This window comes from Sander lucioperca, chromosome 8 (assembly GCF_008315115.2).
Source record: "Sander lucioperca isolate FBNREF2018 chromosome 8, SLUC_FBN_1.2, whole genome shotgun sequence".
Lineage (NCBI taxonomy): Eukaryota > Metazoa > Chordata > Actinopteri > Perciformes > Percidae > Sander > Sander lucioperca.
The window spans coordinates 38,867,309-38,889,273 of record NC_050180.1 but is presented as its reverse complement, the minus strand read 5'-3'; the positions used below and the strand labels follow the sequence as shown (position 1 = coordinate 38,889,273).

Here is a 21,965-nt window from a genome sequence, read left to right as displayed (position 1 = left end):
CAGCTACAGTACATCCGTGTTTGATTGTATATGGAAGGGACTAGTTTGGTTCGTGTGGACCAGAGTGATAGAGAAAGACATGGCTCTGGTGTGGACTCACTGGACCAACTTGATGTGTAGGTGGAGCTCGGGAGCTTTAGAGCTAAGGCGGGGCTACAGATTAGGTGTCCCTAAGAAACGCGTATGTAACAGTAGTTCCACATTACATGAATTAATTTGCACGCGAGTTTTATTTATTTTTATACCGTGTATTCGCCGTGTAAATTCATGGACCGAACCGAGACGCCCGTACCGTTTCGGTTCAATACGAATACATGTACCGTTCCACCCCTATCTTAGAGTGGCGATTTCTGTCCAATGTTACCTATACATTGAAAGCACTTTGTAATCAAACAACAGATTCATGCAAAAGGATATAAAAAGGAGCAAAAAGTACTCACCATCACTTGCAGTGCTGGGTGAATCTGATGGCAGTGTTCGATCCATCTTGAGAAGTTGTTTGCTCACTTCCTCCAGCTGTGATGCATTTTTTGAGAGGCTGTAACACTCCTCGTTGCTCTTTCCTAACAGCTTGGCCACTTGATCCACTTCGCCTTCACTGAGGCTCATTAGCTGCCAGCAGCTGGCAATTTGCTCTCTTAACGATGAGGACAAAAGTGCTTCTGGGTTTTTAACTCCACATTCCATTGCAGACCTTCGGAAACAATCCAATCCTCTGATGAAGGATGGACCTTCAGTCCGTGCAAACAGGTATGGGTTTGTTTTCGACACACCCGCCTGTTCTCGATTTTCAATGAGTAAGTCGATTGACAAAACCATCCTTTCTGTTAGCATAACCAGCATGTTCCTCCCATACTGACCCTCTAGTTCTAACCTGGTGAAATTGCTACCAAGGTCAAGCTCCAATTTTGTGCTTTTCCTTATTTGATCGGCAGAGGGCACAAATGTACCCCTACTCTTTTTGCAAGTGTAAGTTTGCAAGAGCATTCTACCAATATTTCCTACCCTTCCTCTGTTAAACAGACACACATCTGCCAGAGTGGCCTCGCTGAGCTTTTTCCATGTTGACAAATTAGGACTTTCTTTCAACTCCTTCCTAGCTTCCTCTTCTTCCCCTGTGATAAACTTGTGGAGTTTTATCAAATCTTCTGTCACAGTTGATTTGTCTACTTCCACTTTCTTGACTTCTTGCTTTAGAGATAATGCAAGAGCTTTGCGAGAAAAACACTCACTCCATTTTGTATCAAGAAGTTGTATGAACTTTTTCACTTCACTTTCAGTTTCACTGTCCTCTGTCATGCGACTTTCCCCAAAAGCTATTTCTGCAGCTCGTTTCAAAGAGTAGCCGATCTTTGTGACAAGGGAAAAGGTTTTAAACTTACTGGAACTGGGGTCAAAACCACTAGCTTTTTTGGCCCCTTCAACGGCTAATTCAAATTTGGATGGTAGACATATTTCATGCAAGTACTTCACACTCTTGTCTATCTCATTTACAGCCACCACGAATCTACCCAGTTCCCTCATCTTTTGTGCAATATAAGCAAACTGGGACTTGTCATGGTCATACTTAGCAGACAACGCATTGCCATATTTACAAATAAGTGGGTCATTTCTGATGTGCCTCGAGATGTCATCTTGATGCATGATGTGAATAATTTCCTCACAGCCTCCAGTTAAGAACTCGGACATTGGAAGCAGCCGGGAGGCAGCACTGTGGACTCTGCTTCTTTTTGTCCCGTCAGAGGGTTTCTGATCTCCTTTTCTGGCCTTACATGACCGCTCATGTCTCCATAAATCAGTTTTCCGATAAAAAGCAAAACAGTGCTGGCAAGGCAGAAAGTCACGAACCGATACGCTGGGATTTTTAACCTGTTTCTTGGTCACAATTTCCCCCTCGCCACTTTTGAGAACTTGGCAATTATGTTCATAATCTCCTTTATTGCGAATTTGGTCAAGCATAGACTGTCTAACTTTGGAACCTTTGGGAAAGTGTATTGCATGGGCAACATCTATTTCCTCTGCATGTTTCTTTTCTAAGTGCTTTGCAAGTTGGGTAAAAGCCATTTTGCAATATAAACAGAAGTGCTTTTTTCCTGTCTCTTTTCTCTCGTCACCCACTGTGCTAGGTATTGTTTCAAACACTTTCTTACAGGTCCTTGAACTGGATCGTGTTGGTTGTTTGTTGTCCACAGATTTCCTGCCGCGCCTTTTAGGAATCTCCTTTGTGCCCGACTCAGACAGAACTTGATCTGTACCATCTGAGTGACCTGCCATCACATGCTCTGCCTCATCACTTGAGTCATTTGCTTCCCCATGGGACCTTTGCTCGTTAGCTACGCCCTTTGGTTCCATTTTGTCATCGTCCCCTGTCAGCATCCCTTCTGCATTTCTGTTTAGATTGGAATAATCAAAGTGCAAACTCATTTTACTTGATAAACCACCATTTGTGTCGTCTGACATTGCGTTTTCCTTTGCTTGCTTCGGACCTTCTTTTCCTTGACTTTCCTGTTTGGTAGTTGAATCACAAGCAGCGTTTTTGGATTCAGTTATATCCTTTCCACCTGTTTGGACCTTTTCATTTTCCCTCAGTGTCACTTGCTCAGTGTTTACAAGGCAGCTTGGCATTTTTTCGCCATCTTTTGGACAATCCAAATCTTGTGGGATATTGTCTTTTACTCTTGGAGTACCCTCTTCATTTCTTGCACTGTCAAGGTTAGAAGTCAACCTAAGAGCATCGCTCGAACTTCTCTCTTCAATCAAGCGCCTCTCTCCTTCAAATGACCTCGTCTCATCAATAGTACAAGCCTGTAAAAGAACAAGCATATGTAAGACTCATTGCCAAATCAGACCCCATGAATAATTTGATTGAGTGAACTTAAAACACAGACCCATTCTAATAAAAAAAATGAAGGGGAAAGAAAAAAATAGAGCTAAATTTTGTTTTGTTTGAATTTTGGTTAAGTGGTGGTGATAAGCCTTAAGACTTTCCTTTTCGTACCGCCTTTTTCAAAATTCTTTGCACATTTTTTAATTGCTTTTAACGCATCAGCACCTTGGCAATGCCCCACCAAGATCCAAGCTCATTCAAACAGAAGTCAATGTGATGGCCACACATCACTTTTTAGCCCAACATCAATATCAAAAAACCCCTGACACCTCTCATGTCTCCAGTACAAAAACCACATGTGACCCATTTGAGAACAGTTAATGGCTTTATTGGATCAAGCAGCGTTTTGACATTGTAAATGTCTAAGCAAGTATATGTAGTCATGGGGTGTAGGATGAAATGCTACATGGGAAAAAACAGAATAGGCACTAATACTACACCTGCATTCATGGCTTGCAATCAAAACACATAATTGGGTTACTTTTGATGCCATATACAAAATGTTTTGGCTTAGCATAGCTGTGTTTTTCCAGTAAGATCTTTAAAACTTGTGACTAGGTACAGATGCAAAACATGGGAACAGTTCAATGGTGTTCAGCCATTCACATAAAAATATTTAAGTAATATTATTTAGACGTCATCTATGCTGTAAAATGATTGATAAATTGATGATGAAATAAAAAAAAGTCCTGAATACATATTATTTACTAGTGCATGCTGGCTGCACATGTTGTGCTATGATCATGATGATGAAACATGGTCTGAAAGCATATGCAGTATGTACCTGCTTCAAAGGGTTCATCTTGTCCCATTACTTCATGTGTTCTTCCATTGGCGTGTTCACTGCAAGGAAAGATGACACCAGTCTCTAATGTGTACACATTATGATGAATATATAATGATGACTGCATAATATTAGGTCCCACTGACTAAAGTGCATACATTGAAGAGCCATTTCAAACCATGTTATGGTTGATATGATAAACTATCTTAACTTTAGCTCTTAACAGCAACGAGTTATTAGAGCAAAGAGCATTTTATGTCAGTGGAGATTTTCGTTAGCTTTTTACATATTCTAGAACAATACAGTTCAGGTTGAAAGTTAGCAACATGGCCCTTTAACTTTCAAGACATTATAGGTATAACTTCAAAAACCAACCAATTACCACACAATTGTTCCTGCTTTATAAAATACAAACAAAAGTTGCTATCAAACTAAATGACTACATTAACAAAAAATATTTACACTATTACAACATCGCTTAACATGAATCATATACTCGTTTCCATGAAAAATTAAAGTATTTGAGGCCACACTCTTACCTGGGTTTGTTTCAGACGCAAAGGTGCTTTGGAGTTGTAAAAAACATCTTGAGGGGTTGAATCATTAGTAGATGTGAAACAGTTAAGTCTGTGGATGTAGAACTTGAAGAGACGGATTCCACGGTGCACAGTTTTGAAGAAAAAAAATGTTTTCCTCTAACAGCGCTGTATTGGTTAATTATTAAGATCCTTTGAATGTGATGGAATGAAATTATCTACGCCACATCATGTAGCTTTAGTCAGGCATGTTTACGGTTCAGTATCTTCCATTCCTAATGATACTACTGTGTAACTTGAACATGTATTACAGGGTTTCCTGACATAAGAGGTTCCATAAGTCTAAAATTGAATGCAGTCAAATCGCAGATGATTGTATCTGAGACAGACAAATGTCTACATGCATCTGTTATGTGTCATAACAAATACCACGTAAGATGTTTAAAGTTTGTGCTCAAAACAGCTAAAAAAAAAGGCTCATGTGGAGACATTCTACATGGGACTAAAACAATTGCTGGACAACCGTTGTTTATGTGAAATGCTTCTCAAATATTCTAAACAATGTTGCTTCTCCTTCCACAGAACGAAGTATAGGGGTGTCACGATACAAAAATTCAGTAGTCGGTGCCAATACCAGTAAAATAACACGATTCTCGATGCCGATTTCGATACCACGGTAAAAAAAAAAAAAAGGGATTTTCTAAGATTCCATGTACTTGAAACAAATATTTTCAATTGAAATGAAGTTCTTGAAACATGAACTTCTTTATTAAAATATTTGAAAAATATCAAAATGTCACAAGACATACAAAACATGTGCAATAGAGCATAGAACAACATAATAAAGTGCAATTAATGGTCACAGTGCAACAACTAGTGTCCCCAGACACATTCCAGACTTCCAGGCATCTTTTCAAAAGGTACTGTGCAAAAACAACAACAGTGTTTCTAACAGTTGCGTGACCAGAGGCGTTACAAACCCCGGGTTAATATTGGAGATGTATTTGAAAGATGGCGACACCTTAGAGCCCAAAAGGATGCCGAATTGGCTTATTTCCTCCTGAACAGATAGCTAAGCATTAGCTTCAGGCTAATTTATCACGGCTACAAGACGGGCATTTTATGTCATTTTAACATTCGTGTACTCACATTGAATTATATAACTAGAGTACCCGAGTTGGTTACTCGCAAAAACAATTGAGACACAGCCAGTAAAGTGATCCAGACTGGTCCTGGCTAACCGTGGCTAACGCCGACATGCTAACCCTGCTAACGGCTAACATTACCGGAGGAGCAGGCAATACAACGTGTAGCCTGTTCAGCGGCCGTAGCCGACAAGGGGGAGTTATTTAAAGCCAAGAGATGGGGGGCTGTAAATCAGGAAGAGAGGACCGTGAGTTTGCAGTGAACATGCCGTTTTTTAGGTCGGGTAGAGTTGACTCTCGTTCATACTTTGTATGTACCGGAAGTAGATGGGTCGTGACTTCGGCCACTTCTTCGTGACCTCCTACTTCTGAATGTATCGACTGGAACACTCTGAAGCTATACTGCCCCCATCAGTTTCAGAAGAGGCGCAGCACCGAAGCTGCTAACATTGGCATCGTCGCTAACGGTGCTTCAAAAAAATGGGCATCGTCAGTGTTTTGTCATATTAGAACCGGAAGGTGTCGGTAGTATCGGTTCTCGTGACATCCCTAATGATAATATAATATAATATAATATAATATAATATAGAGCGAGCGGGTCATTATCGCGAATTAAACCTCCAACAGGGTAATGCAGGACCTTGATGCAAAGCTCAACATTATCCCACTTATTACACAGCTACTTACTAAAGAAATCAATAATTTGACAAAATATTGATTTAAAACTATATGTAACTTTTAAATGTTTCTGAAACTGTAATTTTTCATCTGATGTTCATAAATGACCTGTAACAGCAAACCAGACTTAGAGTGAAAAGAACGCTTTTTTTTAATATCATTTTCATTAGGGATGCCCCGATTGATCGAACACCGATCATTATCGGTCGATATTTACTAAAAACGCGTGATTGGGTGCTCATCATTAATCTCTTCTAGCCGCCGATAAACTACTACACACAAGTTAAACACTTGGACGAGAGCAACAATCGCGTGCCTGTGCCCGATTTGCCTGTTCATGTGAAGTCCTCCCGCGGCCGCCTCCCACCCACCTTATTGGCCAGCTGTATCGAGCATTCAACAAAGCTGTGTAATGAGACATTTTAATGTCAGTTCATGAATTTGTAAAGCATAGGACCTGGCCGGGCAAGTATTTAACCCCATGACAGACACAGACACACACACACACACACACAGACACACACACACACACACACACACACACACACACACACACACACACACACACACACACACACACACACACACACACACGGCAACCAAGGTGCAAGATCTAAAATTTGTAAAATGTGCTTTTTTCTTGGAATTGAAGGCTCTATTTTAATATTTATTCTCTTTAATTATTGTGTGTTAATCTGTGTCTTCTACTTTTCCTCTTATCCCTTGCTGCTGCAACTGTGGGAATTTCCCCATTGTGGGATTAATAAAGGATTTTGAATCTTGAATCAAGAAGCCTTGAGCTATACTGTATGTTAATCAAAAATGCTATGGAACAAAATAAAATAAGGCACAAGCTAGTCTGCAGATAAAAATAATAATGGTTTGGATGAATGGTTTTATAAAATGCACATACCTCTTGGTCCAGATTGTAGTCCTCTTTGGAATTAAGTGCCAATTTCACAGCCATGTAATCTCCACTTTTCACAGCATCCCGCAACTCACCTGACAGAGACAAGGTATAGTTTAAACAGGGTATATACAGAAATCCTGGAGGTAAATTCAATACCTTCTCAATATTTTTTAAAACCAACATGCCATGGAGTTGCAGGTTTATACGGCAACATGTTTCTAACCATTAAACGGAGTTTGAGATTTATAAAACGTTGGTTTGGACGGTGGCACTGGTTTGCGGTGGTGTAGGCCTAACGGTAGCAGCAGCACAGAAACTGGAGATTGATAACTATTCTCCACATATTCCAGATTTATGGCTGGTATATTGCATATGCGACCGAAGAGTGTTAACCCCCATCCACGTTATACTAATGTTTTTTTTACAAACCGAACAGTAAGCCTGCCGGTCTTTCCCCTCTACAGGTCTGAGCCAGTCTTTAAATGCCGGGGCCTCTAGCCATTTATCGAAAAATTTACATTTGTCCATGTTTGTCTAGGTAGCCTAGCTGTCAGAGCTGTTAAGGAGCTTGACGTTCAGCAGCCACTAGTCATCCAAAATGTTTCATCCACATCCCTGCGAAATGTTTGATGTCGACTTCAGGATCATAGGCTATCACCCGATGCGGGATAGGATATAATATCACACAAACTTTACAAGATCAAATTAAATAGACATAATAAAACAAATGGACAACTCATAGTTTGCAAAAAAAAAATAAAAAATTATACCTCGTAAAATGGCGATTAATACCTTTTAATGGCCTTAATTTTTACTAATTTGATTTACTACCCTTTAATACTTTTTAAAACCCCTCGAACACCCAGAGAAAGTGTACCATGTAGATTTCACAGCAAAAACATACTAGACAAAATATTGAATATATTGAATTGAAACAGAGCCGGTGTTTGAAAAATTTCCTTTAGTCAGAGCAATCGCTTAATAGCATAGCAGAGCCTACATATTTTTTTAATTTATTGACAAAAAAGCAGGCAAGAAGCCGAACATGTTCCGTTTCAGTATTCTACTGCACACACACTGGAATCAAACTACTCACTGGGTGATAACGGTGGACCTGACAGGATCTCATCTTCCCCGTTCAGATGTTTCTGGAAGTCGTCCAGAGTCATCCAGTCCAGGTTGAGGTCCATTCCTAGACTCAAAGTGGCTGGGCCTTTGTCTGTAAAACACAGAATGCAGAGAAAGATGCTTTATTAGTTGGCAGGCTGAAACCTTGCATACAGCAACTCAAATATATTGCTCATACGTGTTTTAAACCTCCGTCAGTGTTTGATGTCGTAAAACAGTAGTAGTTGTAGTTATTTATTTTTTAAGGATTGTTTTTGGGGGAATTTGTAGGCCTTTATTATGCAGGACAGCTGTGGATGTGAAAGAAGAGTCTTTGTACGTGGGGCACGCGCTCTACCATGTGAGCTATCCAGGTGCCCCGGTAATGTAAAATTTGAGGTTAAACAGCTTGATATTTGGAAGCATTAAAGTTCAGCATTTGCTCAGTGGCCAATAAGAAACATACCAGATTTGTCAGCGCCCTCTGGTGGGTCCTGGTTGTCCTGACCGTCATCACATGCCATGAAGAGTCTGGGCTCACTGTCCTCTCTCCTCTTCCTCCTGTCCTCTGTTGGGGTCTTCCTCTCCCAGCTGGGCCGCTGCGCCTCCTCTGGCCTCTCCTTCCTCTCCCGGGAATCCTCTCCCGGCTTCTGCATTGCTGTAGACTCTTCTGCCTCCCTCTCGTCACTGTCCAGGCTGAAGCCGTAACTCTGGCCGGGTCTGGAGACTAAAGGGGGGAGCAGACAAGTCGTCATATTTCTTGGGAGTCAAAAAGACAGCCTTTAACAAAACATTGCTGACAAGAACATCTCGTATGGTCATCTCCTTATGAGTGAGCAGTCATAAACAATATTCATATATTCAGGGTGAAAACATTATTTTCTTGTTGCTATAACAAAGAGTCAATCGCACCTAGACTCCGTTTTTACCTGGTGTTAGGTTGGTCTTTTATGTGAAGTCAGTTTCGGTTGATGTTACTATGTAAATGTTCAAACTAAGAACATCAATACCTTAACTTTTTTTCATTTTCATTTTTTTTTTTTTTTTAAATGTGATTTGTCTGTGCTTGTGTGTCATGCATACCATCTGATTGCTTGGTCTTCTCCATCTTCTCAGGTTCTGGTTTCTGAGCTGGAGACTCTTTGGTTGTCTTGGGGATCTTCTCAATCTTTCCTATTAGCTAATGTTGGAAAAAGAAAATACAATGTTAACATCTTGTAGTATTCACTGTAAACACCTGAGGAACATGAATTGTGGCTAAGGGAAATGAGAGGTTCACCATTTGACACAAGCCTTGCTTATCCGAGAAAAAAATTGCACGTTGTCAATGATTGAACACCCAAAAGCTAAATAGTTTTTACTTTTTTTTTTTTTTTTTTTTTAAATAAACAATATAGATACAATTTTGTATAACGCTAAAAAAAACACGTTTGTGTACGAATGTCTTCACTTATAGTTAAAAAGTTATGTAGTCTCACGTTACCTTACACAAATCTTGATCAGTTCAACACATGGGTTTCCAGATACAAACATGAATGCATTAGCCAGGTGTGCATAGAAGACAAAATAGGCTCCAACCAGGCAAACCAAAGACATGATTTCTGCATTTTTCTCAAGTTAAATCAACATGTGTCCCAACATTTGACATCATATGATGGACGCATAAACATAGCATTAATACTGGACCTTTGTGGGTTTGCTGCTGATCTTCTCTGCGGCAGGCTGATGCACTTGCGGCCTGCGGGGGGCCCGGTCCTTGGCCTCGCAGTTTAACAAGAACTTTTCAAATAAATTAGTGGAGGCCGTGGCATCTTTCTGCCCCAATACCTCCTCTTTAGCCACCTCATCCTCCTTCAGCTTGGTGCTGCTAGCTGCTGTGACAGAGGACGAGGAGGACGAAGAGGATGTGGAGGAAGACGGGACTTTGGGTGGTGCTGGCGTGCTCTCCTGCCCTTTGCTCTTGGCCTTCTTATGTAGGGTGGAGCTATCACTGGAGTCTGAATGTAGAGCAGCGTCCTCTTTGACTTTAGAGGTGAGGTTCTTTAGTTTCTGGAGGCTGCTTTCTTTCTGCGTGGCGTCTGGCTTTTTGCTCTTTTTGTCATGGATGAGGTCCTTAATGCCCTGCAGCTTTACTTCCCACTTCCCTTTCTTTTGTTTGCCTTTGTCGTCCAAACGGGCTTTTTCAGCTGACTTTACCGCGGTATCCGTCGATGCAGCATCGTCCATCGGGGACTCTGACAAGCTCAGGTCGTCTTCTAGTGGTGCAGCGGCCTCGTCTTCAGACGTTTCCGTCTTCCTTTCCTTCTTCCCTTTCTTTTTCTTCCCCTCCTCTCCCTTTTCTTTCTTATGCTTTCCTCCGTCTTTCCCCTTTTCCTTCTTGTGTTTTTTGGAGGGAACAGGCTCGTCGTCCTCCTCTTCAGAGTCAACCAAACGCTTTTTTGAATCAGTCTTCTTCTCCTTGGGAGGAGAGGGTGGAGTCAGGGCTTTCTCCTCGTCTTCTTCTTCTTCTTCTTCTTCTTCTTCTTCATCTGTCTCGGGTGCCGGTAGAGGCCTGAACTCCTCCTTCCGTCTGTCTTTCTTCTTCTTCTTCTTTTTCTCTTTTGGAGGTGGTTCCTCCTCTTTTTCCCGGACTTTTGTCTTTTTCTTTTTCTTGATGGCCTCCTCAGTTGGATGGTCTTTGCCCTCACTTTCACTCTCGGAGTCGGCATCAAACACGTCACTCTTTGCAGGCAGCGGTTTCTAATAGGAGAACGGAACAAACAATGTCACATTTTTAGATTTTAGATGTCTAGACAATTCAGCTGTGAGTTTTGCAACCAACCAAAATACTGGTTGGTCATGCTAACAAGTCATAATAAGTAAGAGTCAAAATGCGGTACCTACATCAGTATTATTATTTTGGTAAATACAGTATCAGTAGTATTCTGTATACCCGACTGGCACTTAGACTTACCACAATCTTCTTGGCTTCTGCCTCTTTCTTGGCCTTGACCTCAGCCATGGACTTCTTAAAAGCTAAGAGGACCTCGCGACAGTCCTCTAAATGGGCCTCTGGCTCCCAAGTGTCATCATCCGAGCAGTAATTCTTCCAACGGACTCTGTAGAGCACTTCACCCTGAAAACAGAGAGAAGATATGAAGCTCGAGCATTACCTCCATACCAACCTGACACATTGGCTGGTAGTCAGACTCTAACTGCTGACTGTTTCACCAGCCAACAGGATCGGATGATGACTACCCGCATGCAAACATGGCTGACAGACTACATAAAATGCATTATTATAGTATTTGGAAGAGAGGACATTTTTCTTTTCTTCATTCATTTGTTGTTTCATAATAGATGATATATTGTACAAGAGCGCAAGAAAAACACTACAAGCTTTATGAAGTCTAAAAAGCAGAGTTTACTAGATTAAATGCTGGAAAAAAAAAGATGACAACATGACTTTTATTGTGAAATGACCATAGTCACTGAGTGTGACGTGTCACAAACGACAATACTTGGTCTAAATCTGTCTTTTAGTCTGGACATTATTTTCACACAAGGGAAAAAAAGTTAGTTGAAAAACTGCTAAAAGATTCCTGATGCTTGGGCGTACAAATTACCCAAAATCAAGGTAATTAAGTCAAACAATGTTTCTCCCCTTTCATGGATTTAAAGATGAGTGTTGCTTTACACAAACCAATAGGCAAACCCTTATCTTCTCACAGTCAAATGTGTCTTAAAGGGGTGATAGAATGCAAAACCGAGTTTACCTTGTCATAGTTGAATTACGACAGTTCGGTGGGTAAAATAGGCATACATAGTACCTCAAAGTCCCATTGACATCTCTTTCCTCTGCAAATCTCACAATTTGAAACTGCTGCTGAAAACGGGCAAATCTCAACAAAGCTCATAGTTGACATCAACTCTGTGGCTCTACCTTATTTGGCTCTAGTCTCTACCTTTGTCACGCCCCAAAATTTACATACACCACTGACCTGAGATCCGCTAGTCTTCCAAATCTAGGTTGCGCAGATCTCAGAAATTGTATTCATTGTTCATCTGCTATTTCATTACTAAATTCACTTCTGAGACTTTTTTATGCGAGAAATCAACTATGTAGAGCTCAAATATGGGTCGTTTTTACGAAAATTGATGGCTAATTGCAAATTTGGTATGACTGTGTGTCGGACTTGAGAAGCTCCACAATCTGCCCTGACAGCCGGCGGCTGCCTGCCGGGTTTGCTGCCTTTTCGGTCGGCCTCTCCACCTTCACAGACTTGCTGAGGTGGAGCTCTGTCAGGATCTCACACACAAGCTAGCTGCAAGCTGCGCTGTGTAGCCTACTTTAGAAAGAAGAAAGTTTGGAAGTTTTTCAAGGATATTGAAAATGAACCACGGTCGTAAATGCAGTGTTCCAGGCTGTAAAACGGAATACTGGCCCAGAGAAAAGTGTTTAGAACGAGTAGATATCGGACAATGGAGCGGGACTTACTTACTGGCTCTAACGCAGCGGCGCAGAGGACGTGCCTGCAGGGCTTCACTCTCCGCTAAATGTCCCCGTGCTGACTAGCTACAGGGTGAGTTGTGATTTCTTGGTGGAGTTTTTTTTTATGTCCCAAGGGTAACGTTACAACAACACTAGTTTGCTACAACAACTACAACTTTGCATTGGTGTGTGCACGGCACACTGGAGGATGAAACTGTAACAAAACTGTGTATCTGGTGCTTTGTACAGTAACATTAGTTGATGAGTTTATGTGTTAGAGCAGAAATGAAGTTTGAAGCCAGATGGGGATATTTTCTCCCGGCTGTTTTAGCCATAGACAGTATAAAAAATGGACCAACAGATCCCGTTGCTCTGGACGGAGACCAGCGAAGGATATTAGAAGCACTTTTCCGGTGAGCGCCAAGCGTTACTGCGCAGCCTCCAACTGAGAGAGACGACGTAAATGTGACGTGAGCAACCTGTCTGAAAGTCGTAAGTCTTCTGGTAGCTGTGCCAAGAGAAATCTCAATCATTTCCAATCTTGCAGAGACGGAGAGCGTAGGTCTATGTAAGGAGATAACATAGGAGCTTCTCCTGTACTATACGGTAATTCCTCTACTATGAAACAGTAAGTCTCGTGGTTATGACACGATCGTTAGCCTATTTTTACAAAAACGTCTGCTACGGAGCCATAACGTGAGGTACAAGGTAATGGAGCCTTTTATACATTGTTGTGTTCTTTAGAAATAAACAATGGACAAATAGAGTCTTTAAATGCTTCAGATGTAAAGTTATTCGCTGTCAAAGTGGCGCCAAAATGAATGGCAGTCAATGGAATGCTAACGGGAGGTGATGGCTTGGTAGCATCAAAATGGCGCCATAGGAGCTACGCGTTCTGGGGAGAGGCTTACCCCCTTGGTTTTAGCCATGCTGCAGCCGCTGCTCGCACCCGGGCATGTTTGGGCATGTCTGTACTCTTGGAAGTCTATCGATGTAGACAGTGTGTGCCTGTGTCTGTGTGGTGTGGTGTGTGCCAGGCAGCGGTGTGCCTGTGTGTGTCAGTGTTGCCAGATCTTGCGAGACAAATAAGCAACCAGGCCTGAGAAAACAAGCGACTTTTTCTACGGAGCCCCCCTAGGTTCCGGGAAGAGAAAAATAAATAAACTGTGTGCACGGTTTTACAATCCGTGGGGACGGATTTTAAACTGTGGGTACAGATTGTCAATTTACATCCACGTGGACAGATTGGTAAACTGTGCGCAGTTTTGCAGAACTGTAGCTACACACGGTAGTTTATTTATTTTTCTCCCCCCTGAGCTTCAGGACAATGATCACAAGTTAGTTAAACCACCTTTTAACATTAGAAAACTGATGGGATATCAAATATAGACTGATGTACCAAGTACATTATATACACAGTAAACCTCTGATAGCCTAATTAAAATTTGCACACACAAATAAATATCATCCTGAATTCACAAATTCGTTATTTATTATTGCAGGGACTGCAGAAGATCCCATTTTTAAATAACTATAACCCAGAAACAGGAGAAATTATTGACAATCTTAGTGTGCAGCAATAAAGTGGCTCCTGCTAAACAAATGAGTGAGAAAAGACTTAAATAAACTAAACTGGTTTAAAAACCATTCCAGTCAAAACCATTTAAACATGTGAGGATGAGGCTTGGTCTAAAACATTTTTCTTAAGACTCTTAACACTTTAGCCTCATATATATAAAGAATAACACCACCATTATCTTTCTCATCACTCACTGACATTTTCCTAAACAGAAAAAAACAGATTGCCCTGCTCTGCCTCTGATTGGCTAGTACTCGTTGCCATCTGGGTCAGAGCCAATTAGAAGCAGGATGTGGGTGGGAAAAAACTTTGCTGTCTCCTGTGTGTATGGGGAAAGGGGAGGGACAGAAGGAACAGGTAAGGCAAACTCCTACGTTTAAATAACATATAGAAAATATCTGCTTGACAACTTATTATGGAGCTAGGAACAAGCCCAAATAAGCAACTACACTTTAGAAACAAGCCCAAAAAAAAACGCGACCCGCGACTACCAATATTTGTAAGCGACTTTACAGAAAAACAAGCCCAAAGTCGCTTATAATAAGCGGACTTGGCAACACTGGTGTGTGTGTGTGTGTGTGTGTGTGTGTGCGCAACCAATCAGTGCACAGCTCATCTAAATATTCATGAGCATACCTTATATGGCAGAAAACCTCTCGTTCATTCTAAAGTCAATTTACAGTGTTGCTTTAGGGAGCATAGAACAGCACCCGAGACATTTTCAGCCCAACCAATGTTACATACCCTATTCGGAGACCTTTAGGAACAGTGTGAAATACCCTATATAAATCATTCTATCACCCCTTTAAAGTTTGCAGCAATAAAAACAGGACACAACACACACCTACAGAACAAGTCTTTCTATGATACAGCACATTAGTGCAGTTATCATAATGACTATATCAATCTTCTAACTTTAGATATACTGTTCCATTCATTCATTTACATAGGCTGCCGCTGCCCCTTACTTAACAGATAGATGTAGATTTCTGGTTCGATGCACCTTCTGCTTTTCTGGCATCCTGATTGACATACTAGATAGATTATATAACCTTTTTATTTTTGATCTATCACATTAGATTGGACTAGTGCGCACATATGTTTTGCATCATTGCACCAATATATAATCAGTCTGTTTTAAAGACTGAATCATCCTGTACAGCTGCCAGCAGGCAGATGTTCCTTCCCATGCTTTTCGACACAGGTGGTACAAACCCTGGCAGCCTCTAAGGGACTCTTTATATCTGAGGCCAGCAGCAAAGCCAACTGTGTTAATAACTCACTAAGGTTCGTATTAGCTCGGTAACCTTCTTCTAACCCTCAACTTGCACTTCACATCGGTCCCTCAAGTCTCCCTACAAAGCAGAGACATTTTAATCCATTATTTATTTAATGTGCCTAAACTTTGTGGCTCTTGTGATGTGGTGGAAATGTAAAGCATAGCACGCTAAACAAACTTTTAAGTTCTTGATTCACTTTCTCACACTATTTCGTTGAAGAGCCCTATTGGTCCGGAATACAATAATTATTAAGCAATACTGGCATGGTTTAGATTCATATTTTGTACAAAGAAAACTGTCACGTTTAAGAATTTGTTAAGTGATGCTGCTTTTCTTCGGACAAATTATGCAGTGAGGATTGCTCTGCAGCTGGAGATATATATATTTTTTGTCACTGTGATGCTATGTGTTTTATGTGTCGTGGAAAATGACTTATTTAACAGTTTTACTTTTGACAGTTAAATCAATACACTTTTGTTCAGTTGGATACAACATTTCAAAACTTTGAGTAGTGATCTGTCCTTTTTGCCAAGTTTTTTGCTTTGCTTATTCCTGTGTCTTCGTTATACAAATGCACGTCTTAAAAACATGTTTTGAAATCCAGCTAAGCGCAATGATAAATAATGTTTCTCCAGCATAAATCACCTTTGTTAACTCCGTTTATTATAATCCTCTAATCATAAATCAACTTGAGTGTCAAAAGATTGGGGGAGCATCTGATAACTTAAACTAATGTAGTGTCCTGATTACCAAAATCAAGAGTTGAAGTAAATAATTAATGAGTTAGTTACTTAAAAACGGTTATTTTTTAACGTTCAGGACCAGCAGGAACTACAGTTACTCAGCAGGATGTCTAACGCTATTAAATATTAGTTAAGTGCATGTTGTAACATACTCATGCCCCAGGTTGTTTACTAGCGGTGCTGGAATGAAACTTAAAACTCAGGTGCTGTACTTAAAGGCAATTTTGAGGTACTTGTACTTTACTTTCTACTTCTACTCCATTACATTCTGGAGGCAAATACTGTACTTTTTACTCAACTACATTTATTTGACAGCATTAGTTGCAAGTTACTTTGCCGATTCATCTCATTAACACATGTAATCAACTAATAAATGGTGTATTTTTTTTTTATAATCCAGCAGAATACAAAGTAGTTGAGAATAGCTACACCTTTACCAGATACAAGTTATGAAATATAGTAATAATATATTTTTCTGAAATGAGCCACTCTGCACAATGAGTACTTGTGCAGAACAGTTTGAACAGTTTGTTATTACTATTATCTCTTCACATATTGTGTTTACAAAGTCATGCTTGGAAAAACTTGTCCATGCTTTTATCTTCAGTAGACTTGACTACTGTAACGGTGTCTTTACAGGTCTCCCTAAAAAAATCTATCAGACAGCTGCAGCTGATTCAGAACGCTGCTGCTCAAGTCCTCACTAAGACCAAGAAAGTGGATCACATCACTCCAGTTCTGAAGTCTTTACACTGGCTTCCAAAGAATTGATTTCAAAATACTTTTGCTGATTTATAAATCCCTAAATGGTTTAGGGCCTAAATACATTGCTGATCTGCTAGTACACTATGAACCACCCAGACCTCTCAGGTCTTCTGGGACAGGTCTGCTTGTTGTCCCTAGAGTCAGAACTAAACAGGGGGAAGCAGCGTTCAGTTTTTATGCTCCTGTTCTGTTCTGTTTCTTCTGTTTGTTCCAGAACAAACTCCCAGAAAACTGCAGGTCCGCCACAACTCACTGTAACTTTTATTCTCGTATTTTATCCGTTTTTAATATTGTAATCGTTTTTATGTAAAGCACTTTGAATTTCCCTGTTGCTGAAATGTGCTATACAAATAAAGCTGCCTTGCCTTTTGGTACTTTGTAACGTTAGGTCTTTCCTGCCTGCTGCTGTCAGACTCTACAATCAGCACTGCTCTCAGTAGACCACATGGACAAAATACACACACCAGGACTAATAAAACATAAGACATACAATAAAACATGTGACTTTGCAGTTACTGTAACTACATTTTACTTTTTACTATTTACTGTGCAATTACTGTAAATACATTTTACTATTTTATATTTATTCTAATATTTATTATTGTTGTGTGTTAACGTGTGTCCTCTACTTTCCTTTTATCCCTTGCTGCTGCAACAGTGTGAATTTCCCCATTGTGGGATTAATAAAGGATTTTGAATCTTGAATCTTGAATACTTAGTATCTAGTATATTTTGATGCTCGTACTTTTACTTAAGAGTTTGAATGCATTCATTTTGTAACAGAGTATTTCTAAACTGTAACATTGATAGTTTAACTTGAGTAAAAGATCTGAATACTTATTCCACCACTGGCTACTTGATATGATATATCACTTGAAGCCCTGCTGAAATATTCAAGTAACTTAACGTAGCAGATCAATTCGTTAGTCTAAGTAAGATAAAATAATCAATTGTAGTTTATTATTATTTAGTGAGGCGTTTCTCTGTGAAAACACGTTAGTCGGTCTGTTGTTGCCATGTCAGCGGCCACGATGGTAACGTAACGTTAGCAGGCGTTGGTAAATACATGGGAATTACTAACTGGCATTACCGCTCGGATATCTCACCATCCAATCTGTATTATGCACAATGACACTAGCACTATTCCCAGGATTTGTTTTTAATCTACCTATGTTGCTGGGCAAGAGCACACATAATGAAAATAATTGCAAGCTTGCAAGGCGTCCGTCCTTGGCCCCAGCAGCAAAGAGGCGAGCGGAAATCATAGGAGAAGTTGTGCTAAAAAATGATGCTATCTATGGACGAACAGTGACAAAGGAGTATCGCATTTGACTAAGTGAGAGAGTTTAATGCATGAAAATACACTTGAAATACATTGTAGACAGGCGTTTATGTACCGGAAAGTGTCTGGGCATTGTAGGTGGGCTATGCGTCGTGAGAGTGGAGTGAAAGCTATGCCAGCCATGTTTGCCGAGCGGCTAGGTAGCTAGCAAGCTAGTTAACGTTAGGTTTACCTCTTCCACCCGCATGTCAATGATCCTCTCCACTTCGTACACATCTTCGACTTCCTCTTCTTGCTCGCTATCAGCAGGCTCTACCCTGTCAGTCTCAGCCGCCATGGCTGCGGGTTTGATAAAAACGTAGCTACTTTTAATCCAGCACTCGTAAAGGCCGCGTTGGCTGCGTTCACAGAGGCAGGACGCTAGCGTACCTGGCCGTAGTTACTTACTGCACTAGCTCTGCAGCTCAAAGCGCAGACCAGCTACCGCCCGCTCTTACAACGCTGCATTCAAATGCTGCGCCTAACCGCCCCAATCTAGCATTTCTTACTATAACTATTTGAATTTAAAGTTTTTGTCGGAGCTTGTAAACTCAAAACAAGCATGTGCTTTGCGATACACAACATTAATCGTTTTACAAAAAATATGCAGAAATACCATAGAGAAATACGATAGATACTAATCATTTAAAGAAACCGATCGATTTTTTTTAAACACATTTGTCTCTCATGGGTTTAAATTGCCCTTAAAAACATGTCTTGCATACACGGATTATCGGAATACATGGGCTTTTTAATAAATAACGTTTTTCCGACATGTGTATTCCATTATCGTCATACGGTCATTATTTCAGACGTTGAAGCCCAAAATGCCGTTTTTTCTAAAGGCAGCATGGACATAAAGCTATCCTCTGGATTTTCATGTAGAAAGCATAATAAGCAATGAAAACATGGTGGACTGCAGAAGGCCGTGGCCGTCAAAGCGAGAAGTCAAAAGATAAATCTGATACAACACACGAGTACATATTTAGAATTTTAATGTTATGATCTCCCACATTCTGTTACGTCTAAACACATACAACTAACTCACTTTGCTCACATAGCTAAGTGACATTCAATTAAACTGTTTATGTGGCCAGGATGTATTCTGAATATATTATATCCACAGAGCAAAGTAAATTATATACTACCATTCTTCAGTGTCTGAAGTTTTCAAATCGACACCATCTTCAACGTTCAAATATCAAGAAATGCACATTTTAAAACATCGCTAACATTTCTTAAAAAGTACAGTATGAGCAACATATTTGAAATGATAAATAATTTGAGTTAACTATGCAAAGGACTTTATTCAGTAAGCAGTCACTTTATCTTACATAATTCAAAGCACCTGCATTTAACATAAACATACACCAATACACAATACTTAAAAAAAGCCATTTGAAAACAGCTTTAGAAGAAATAACATCCAACAGATGACACAAATAAAGGAAGTAGTTGCTTCACTCCAATGAGTTGGCAAGTAGAATTTAAAAAAAAAAAAAAAAAAACTTTGTCCCTGTGAATAAACATTATAAAATAACTTGGAAACATATACATCTAAAAATATTACTTAATTTTTTGCCACACCTACTGTAGCATATGCCATAAACAAAAACCAAAAGACCAGAAGTACAAGAGTTCCTCACCTGTATGTCAGCTATGGCTTTTGCACTCAGGCCGGCAATACATACATTTGTAGCTGTGTATACAGCAGTTGCATGATGATTTCAGTGTGTATAAACATGTTTCAAGTTGAGGAATTTGTTTTTAACTCGTATGTTACAGTATCTGCAGTTGTAGCTGTGGTCTCAGGAAACTTGGTTGATTAATCTTAAAATGTTCAATTGAAAGCTCTAAACTGCTGTTTAGCGTTACCTCCCCAGCAGTGGCTGTAGGTTGAAGTGGCTTCCCCAACTGATAAACAGCAAAAGAAAAAAATAATTAAGATACTCAAGACTTCCTCTTCTCTTCTACAGCTTCACGTGCCTCTTAAAATGAATAAAATAAGAGAAAGTGATGGTCACCAAGTAACTAGTTTTGCACTGAAGCAACAAATCGGGTCAAAAGCAGCATCTATAGTTACAGAATGAACGCAACGTCTAATTCAATACCAACTGAAATACTGTTATAATAAATCCATTAAAGCAGCATGTAAGAAGATGTTACGGTTGATAGAGCAGTTAAGGAAAAGGAAACCTTGAAATAAAATGTTGAGGCAAATTAAGTCCAATAACAATTTGTAAAGCAGTTAGGATGCAGCTTAAAACACTTATGGATTAAGCTAAGAGAGGATGGAGGTCTTATTAGGTTATTTCAAGATTTTTTTAGACTTATGCCCTAAACTTTAAATATACTGTATGTATGAACAGTTGTCTGGTGGTGTAGCTATGAGATTGAAAGTGTGGCACGGCGTCCTCAGTTCTTTCCCATCTCAGACACCAAAAATGATTCTGAGATCAGCCAAGGAGAGCTTGGAGAAGGTGCTTCCCGTTCCAGACAGCACATTCTGGGCCAGCTCTTTCTTCTTCGCCTGCAGTGTGGAGATCTTGTCCTCCACTGTGCCATCACACACAAACCTAGAAACAAACACAAAACTATTTATTAAGACACATACATCAAATTACACACCATAGTCTTCAGTAAAATGTAATAACAATTAGAAAGATTCAATTAGTAGCCGTCTATGAACCATTTCACTCAGAATAAACCAACGGAAAACATTTTTTCCATCTTTGGGTTTGTTGTTTTCACTCCTGCCTACGTGACATGCAACTTTAGTTGTATTTTGGTGTTGTATTCTGTCACGTTAGAGCTTGCCTTAGATGATACTGCCATTTTGCAGTATGATATAATAGTAAACAATAATATCCAAACACACATATTGAATGTCCTGCTGATTCGTTACCTGTGGATGGTGACATCTTTACATTGTCCAACTCTGTAGATTCGGTCACAGGCCTGATCCTCCAAAGCTGGGTTCCTGTCAGAGTATTCAGGGGTCAGAGGTTTAAAAACTCAACCATTCTTATACTGAACATGTCAAAAGATTTTCGCACTTCATTAGTAGCATTACACATTCATGTTTGTGATGACCTAAACACTGCAAAACAGCACCAACTGATAGAACTTCTTTTTGTCTTACTGGTGTGAGCATGTTTGTGAGAGGGACTATTTCATTTCTTAAAGAAGTGTATTTTACCATATTAAATAATACAAAATTAACGAGACCAATATTATAAAATAAATAAATAAAATAATCTAAATAAATTAAAATAAATATAAAGGTTTAAGTGTGCTTACTTTACTTACACTGTAAAAATGTTATAATGTCTTAAAGCTATAGCACGTAGTTTCTGTCTCCCCCATGAGGAATTCTAAGTAATGACAACAAAACTGCTGGCGCGTCCACATGATACAAGCCTTCCGTGATCGCGCACCGCCCCCACCCCTCCTCCAAGCAGTTGCTAGTAGCCAAGGAGGACATGGAGGATTAAAAAAACAAAAACACGATGGACTCTTCAGAAGAGGTAATTATCTTCACTCAAGTTTCTGTGCGCGAAAGTTGCCGGACAACACAATCTTCTGAACATATCACCATACTGAGAAATACAGAGAGAGTTTTGTAGAGCTGATAGTCTTAATTAGATTTGTAGCAACATATTTGGCAATGACTTGAATGTAAAGGATGTTCATTAATACCAAAGTGTTATGCACTAAAGCTTTAAATGTTAATGTTTTGCTTGTAAGATGTTCCATGGG

General features: G+C 39.9%; 2 protein-coding genes across 6 annotated transcripts in view; both read right to left on the bottom strand.

Annotated features, from left to right (window-relative positions):
• Nucleotides 1-18,696, bottom strand: part of mphosph8 (M-phase phosphoprotein 8) — a 32,711-nt gene extending 14,015 nt beyond the window's left edge. Inside the window, exons 1-8 of one of the 5 annotated variants that reach the window (XM_036003790.1) lie at nt 18,400-18,696; nt 10,995-11,162; nt 9,734-10,786; nt 9,131-9,227; nt 8,514-8,774; nt 8,037-8,159; nt 6,944-7,032; nt 441-2,805 (exon numbers count right to left, since the gene is read on the bottom strand). In XM_036003790.1, coding sequence (XP_035859683.1) covers nt 441-2,805; nt 6,944-7,032; nt 8,037-8,159; nt 8,514-8,774; nt 9,131-9,227; nt 9,734-10,786; nt 10,995-11,162; nt 18,400-18,504 — 4,261 coding nt within the window. In that variant the 5' untranslated portion in view covers nt 18,505-18,696. Of the gene's footprint in view, nt 1-440; nt 2,806-6,943; nt 7,033-8,036; nt 8,160-8,513; nt 8,775-9,130; nt 9,228-9,733; nt 10,787-10,994; nt 11,163-17,696; nt 17,952-18,399 lie in introns of those variants that run through there. The other 4 variants (XM_031313871.2, XM_036003792.1, XM_036003791.1 and 1 more) reach the window with 4 other exon arrangements.
• Nucleotides 18,697-19,493: 797 nt separating this feature from the next.
• Nucleotides 19,494-21,965, bottom strand: part of ttf2 (transcription termination factor, RNA polymerase II) — a 16,208-nt gene continuing 13,736 nt past the window's right edge. Inside the window, exons 22-23 of the mRNA XM_031315084.2 lie at nt 21,112-21,186; nt 19,494-20,782 (exon numbers count right to left, since the gene is read on the bottom strand). Coding sequence (XP_031170944.1) covers nt 20,638-20,782; nt 21,112-21,186 — 220 coding nt within the window. The 3' untranslated portion in view covers nt 19,494-20,637. The remainder of the gene's footprint in view (nt 20,783-21,111; nt 21,187-21,965) is intronic.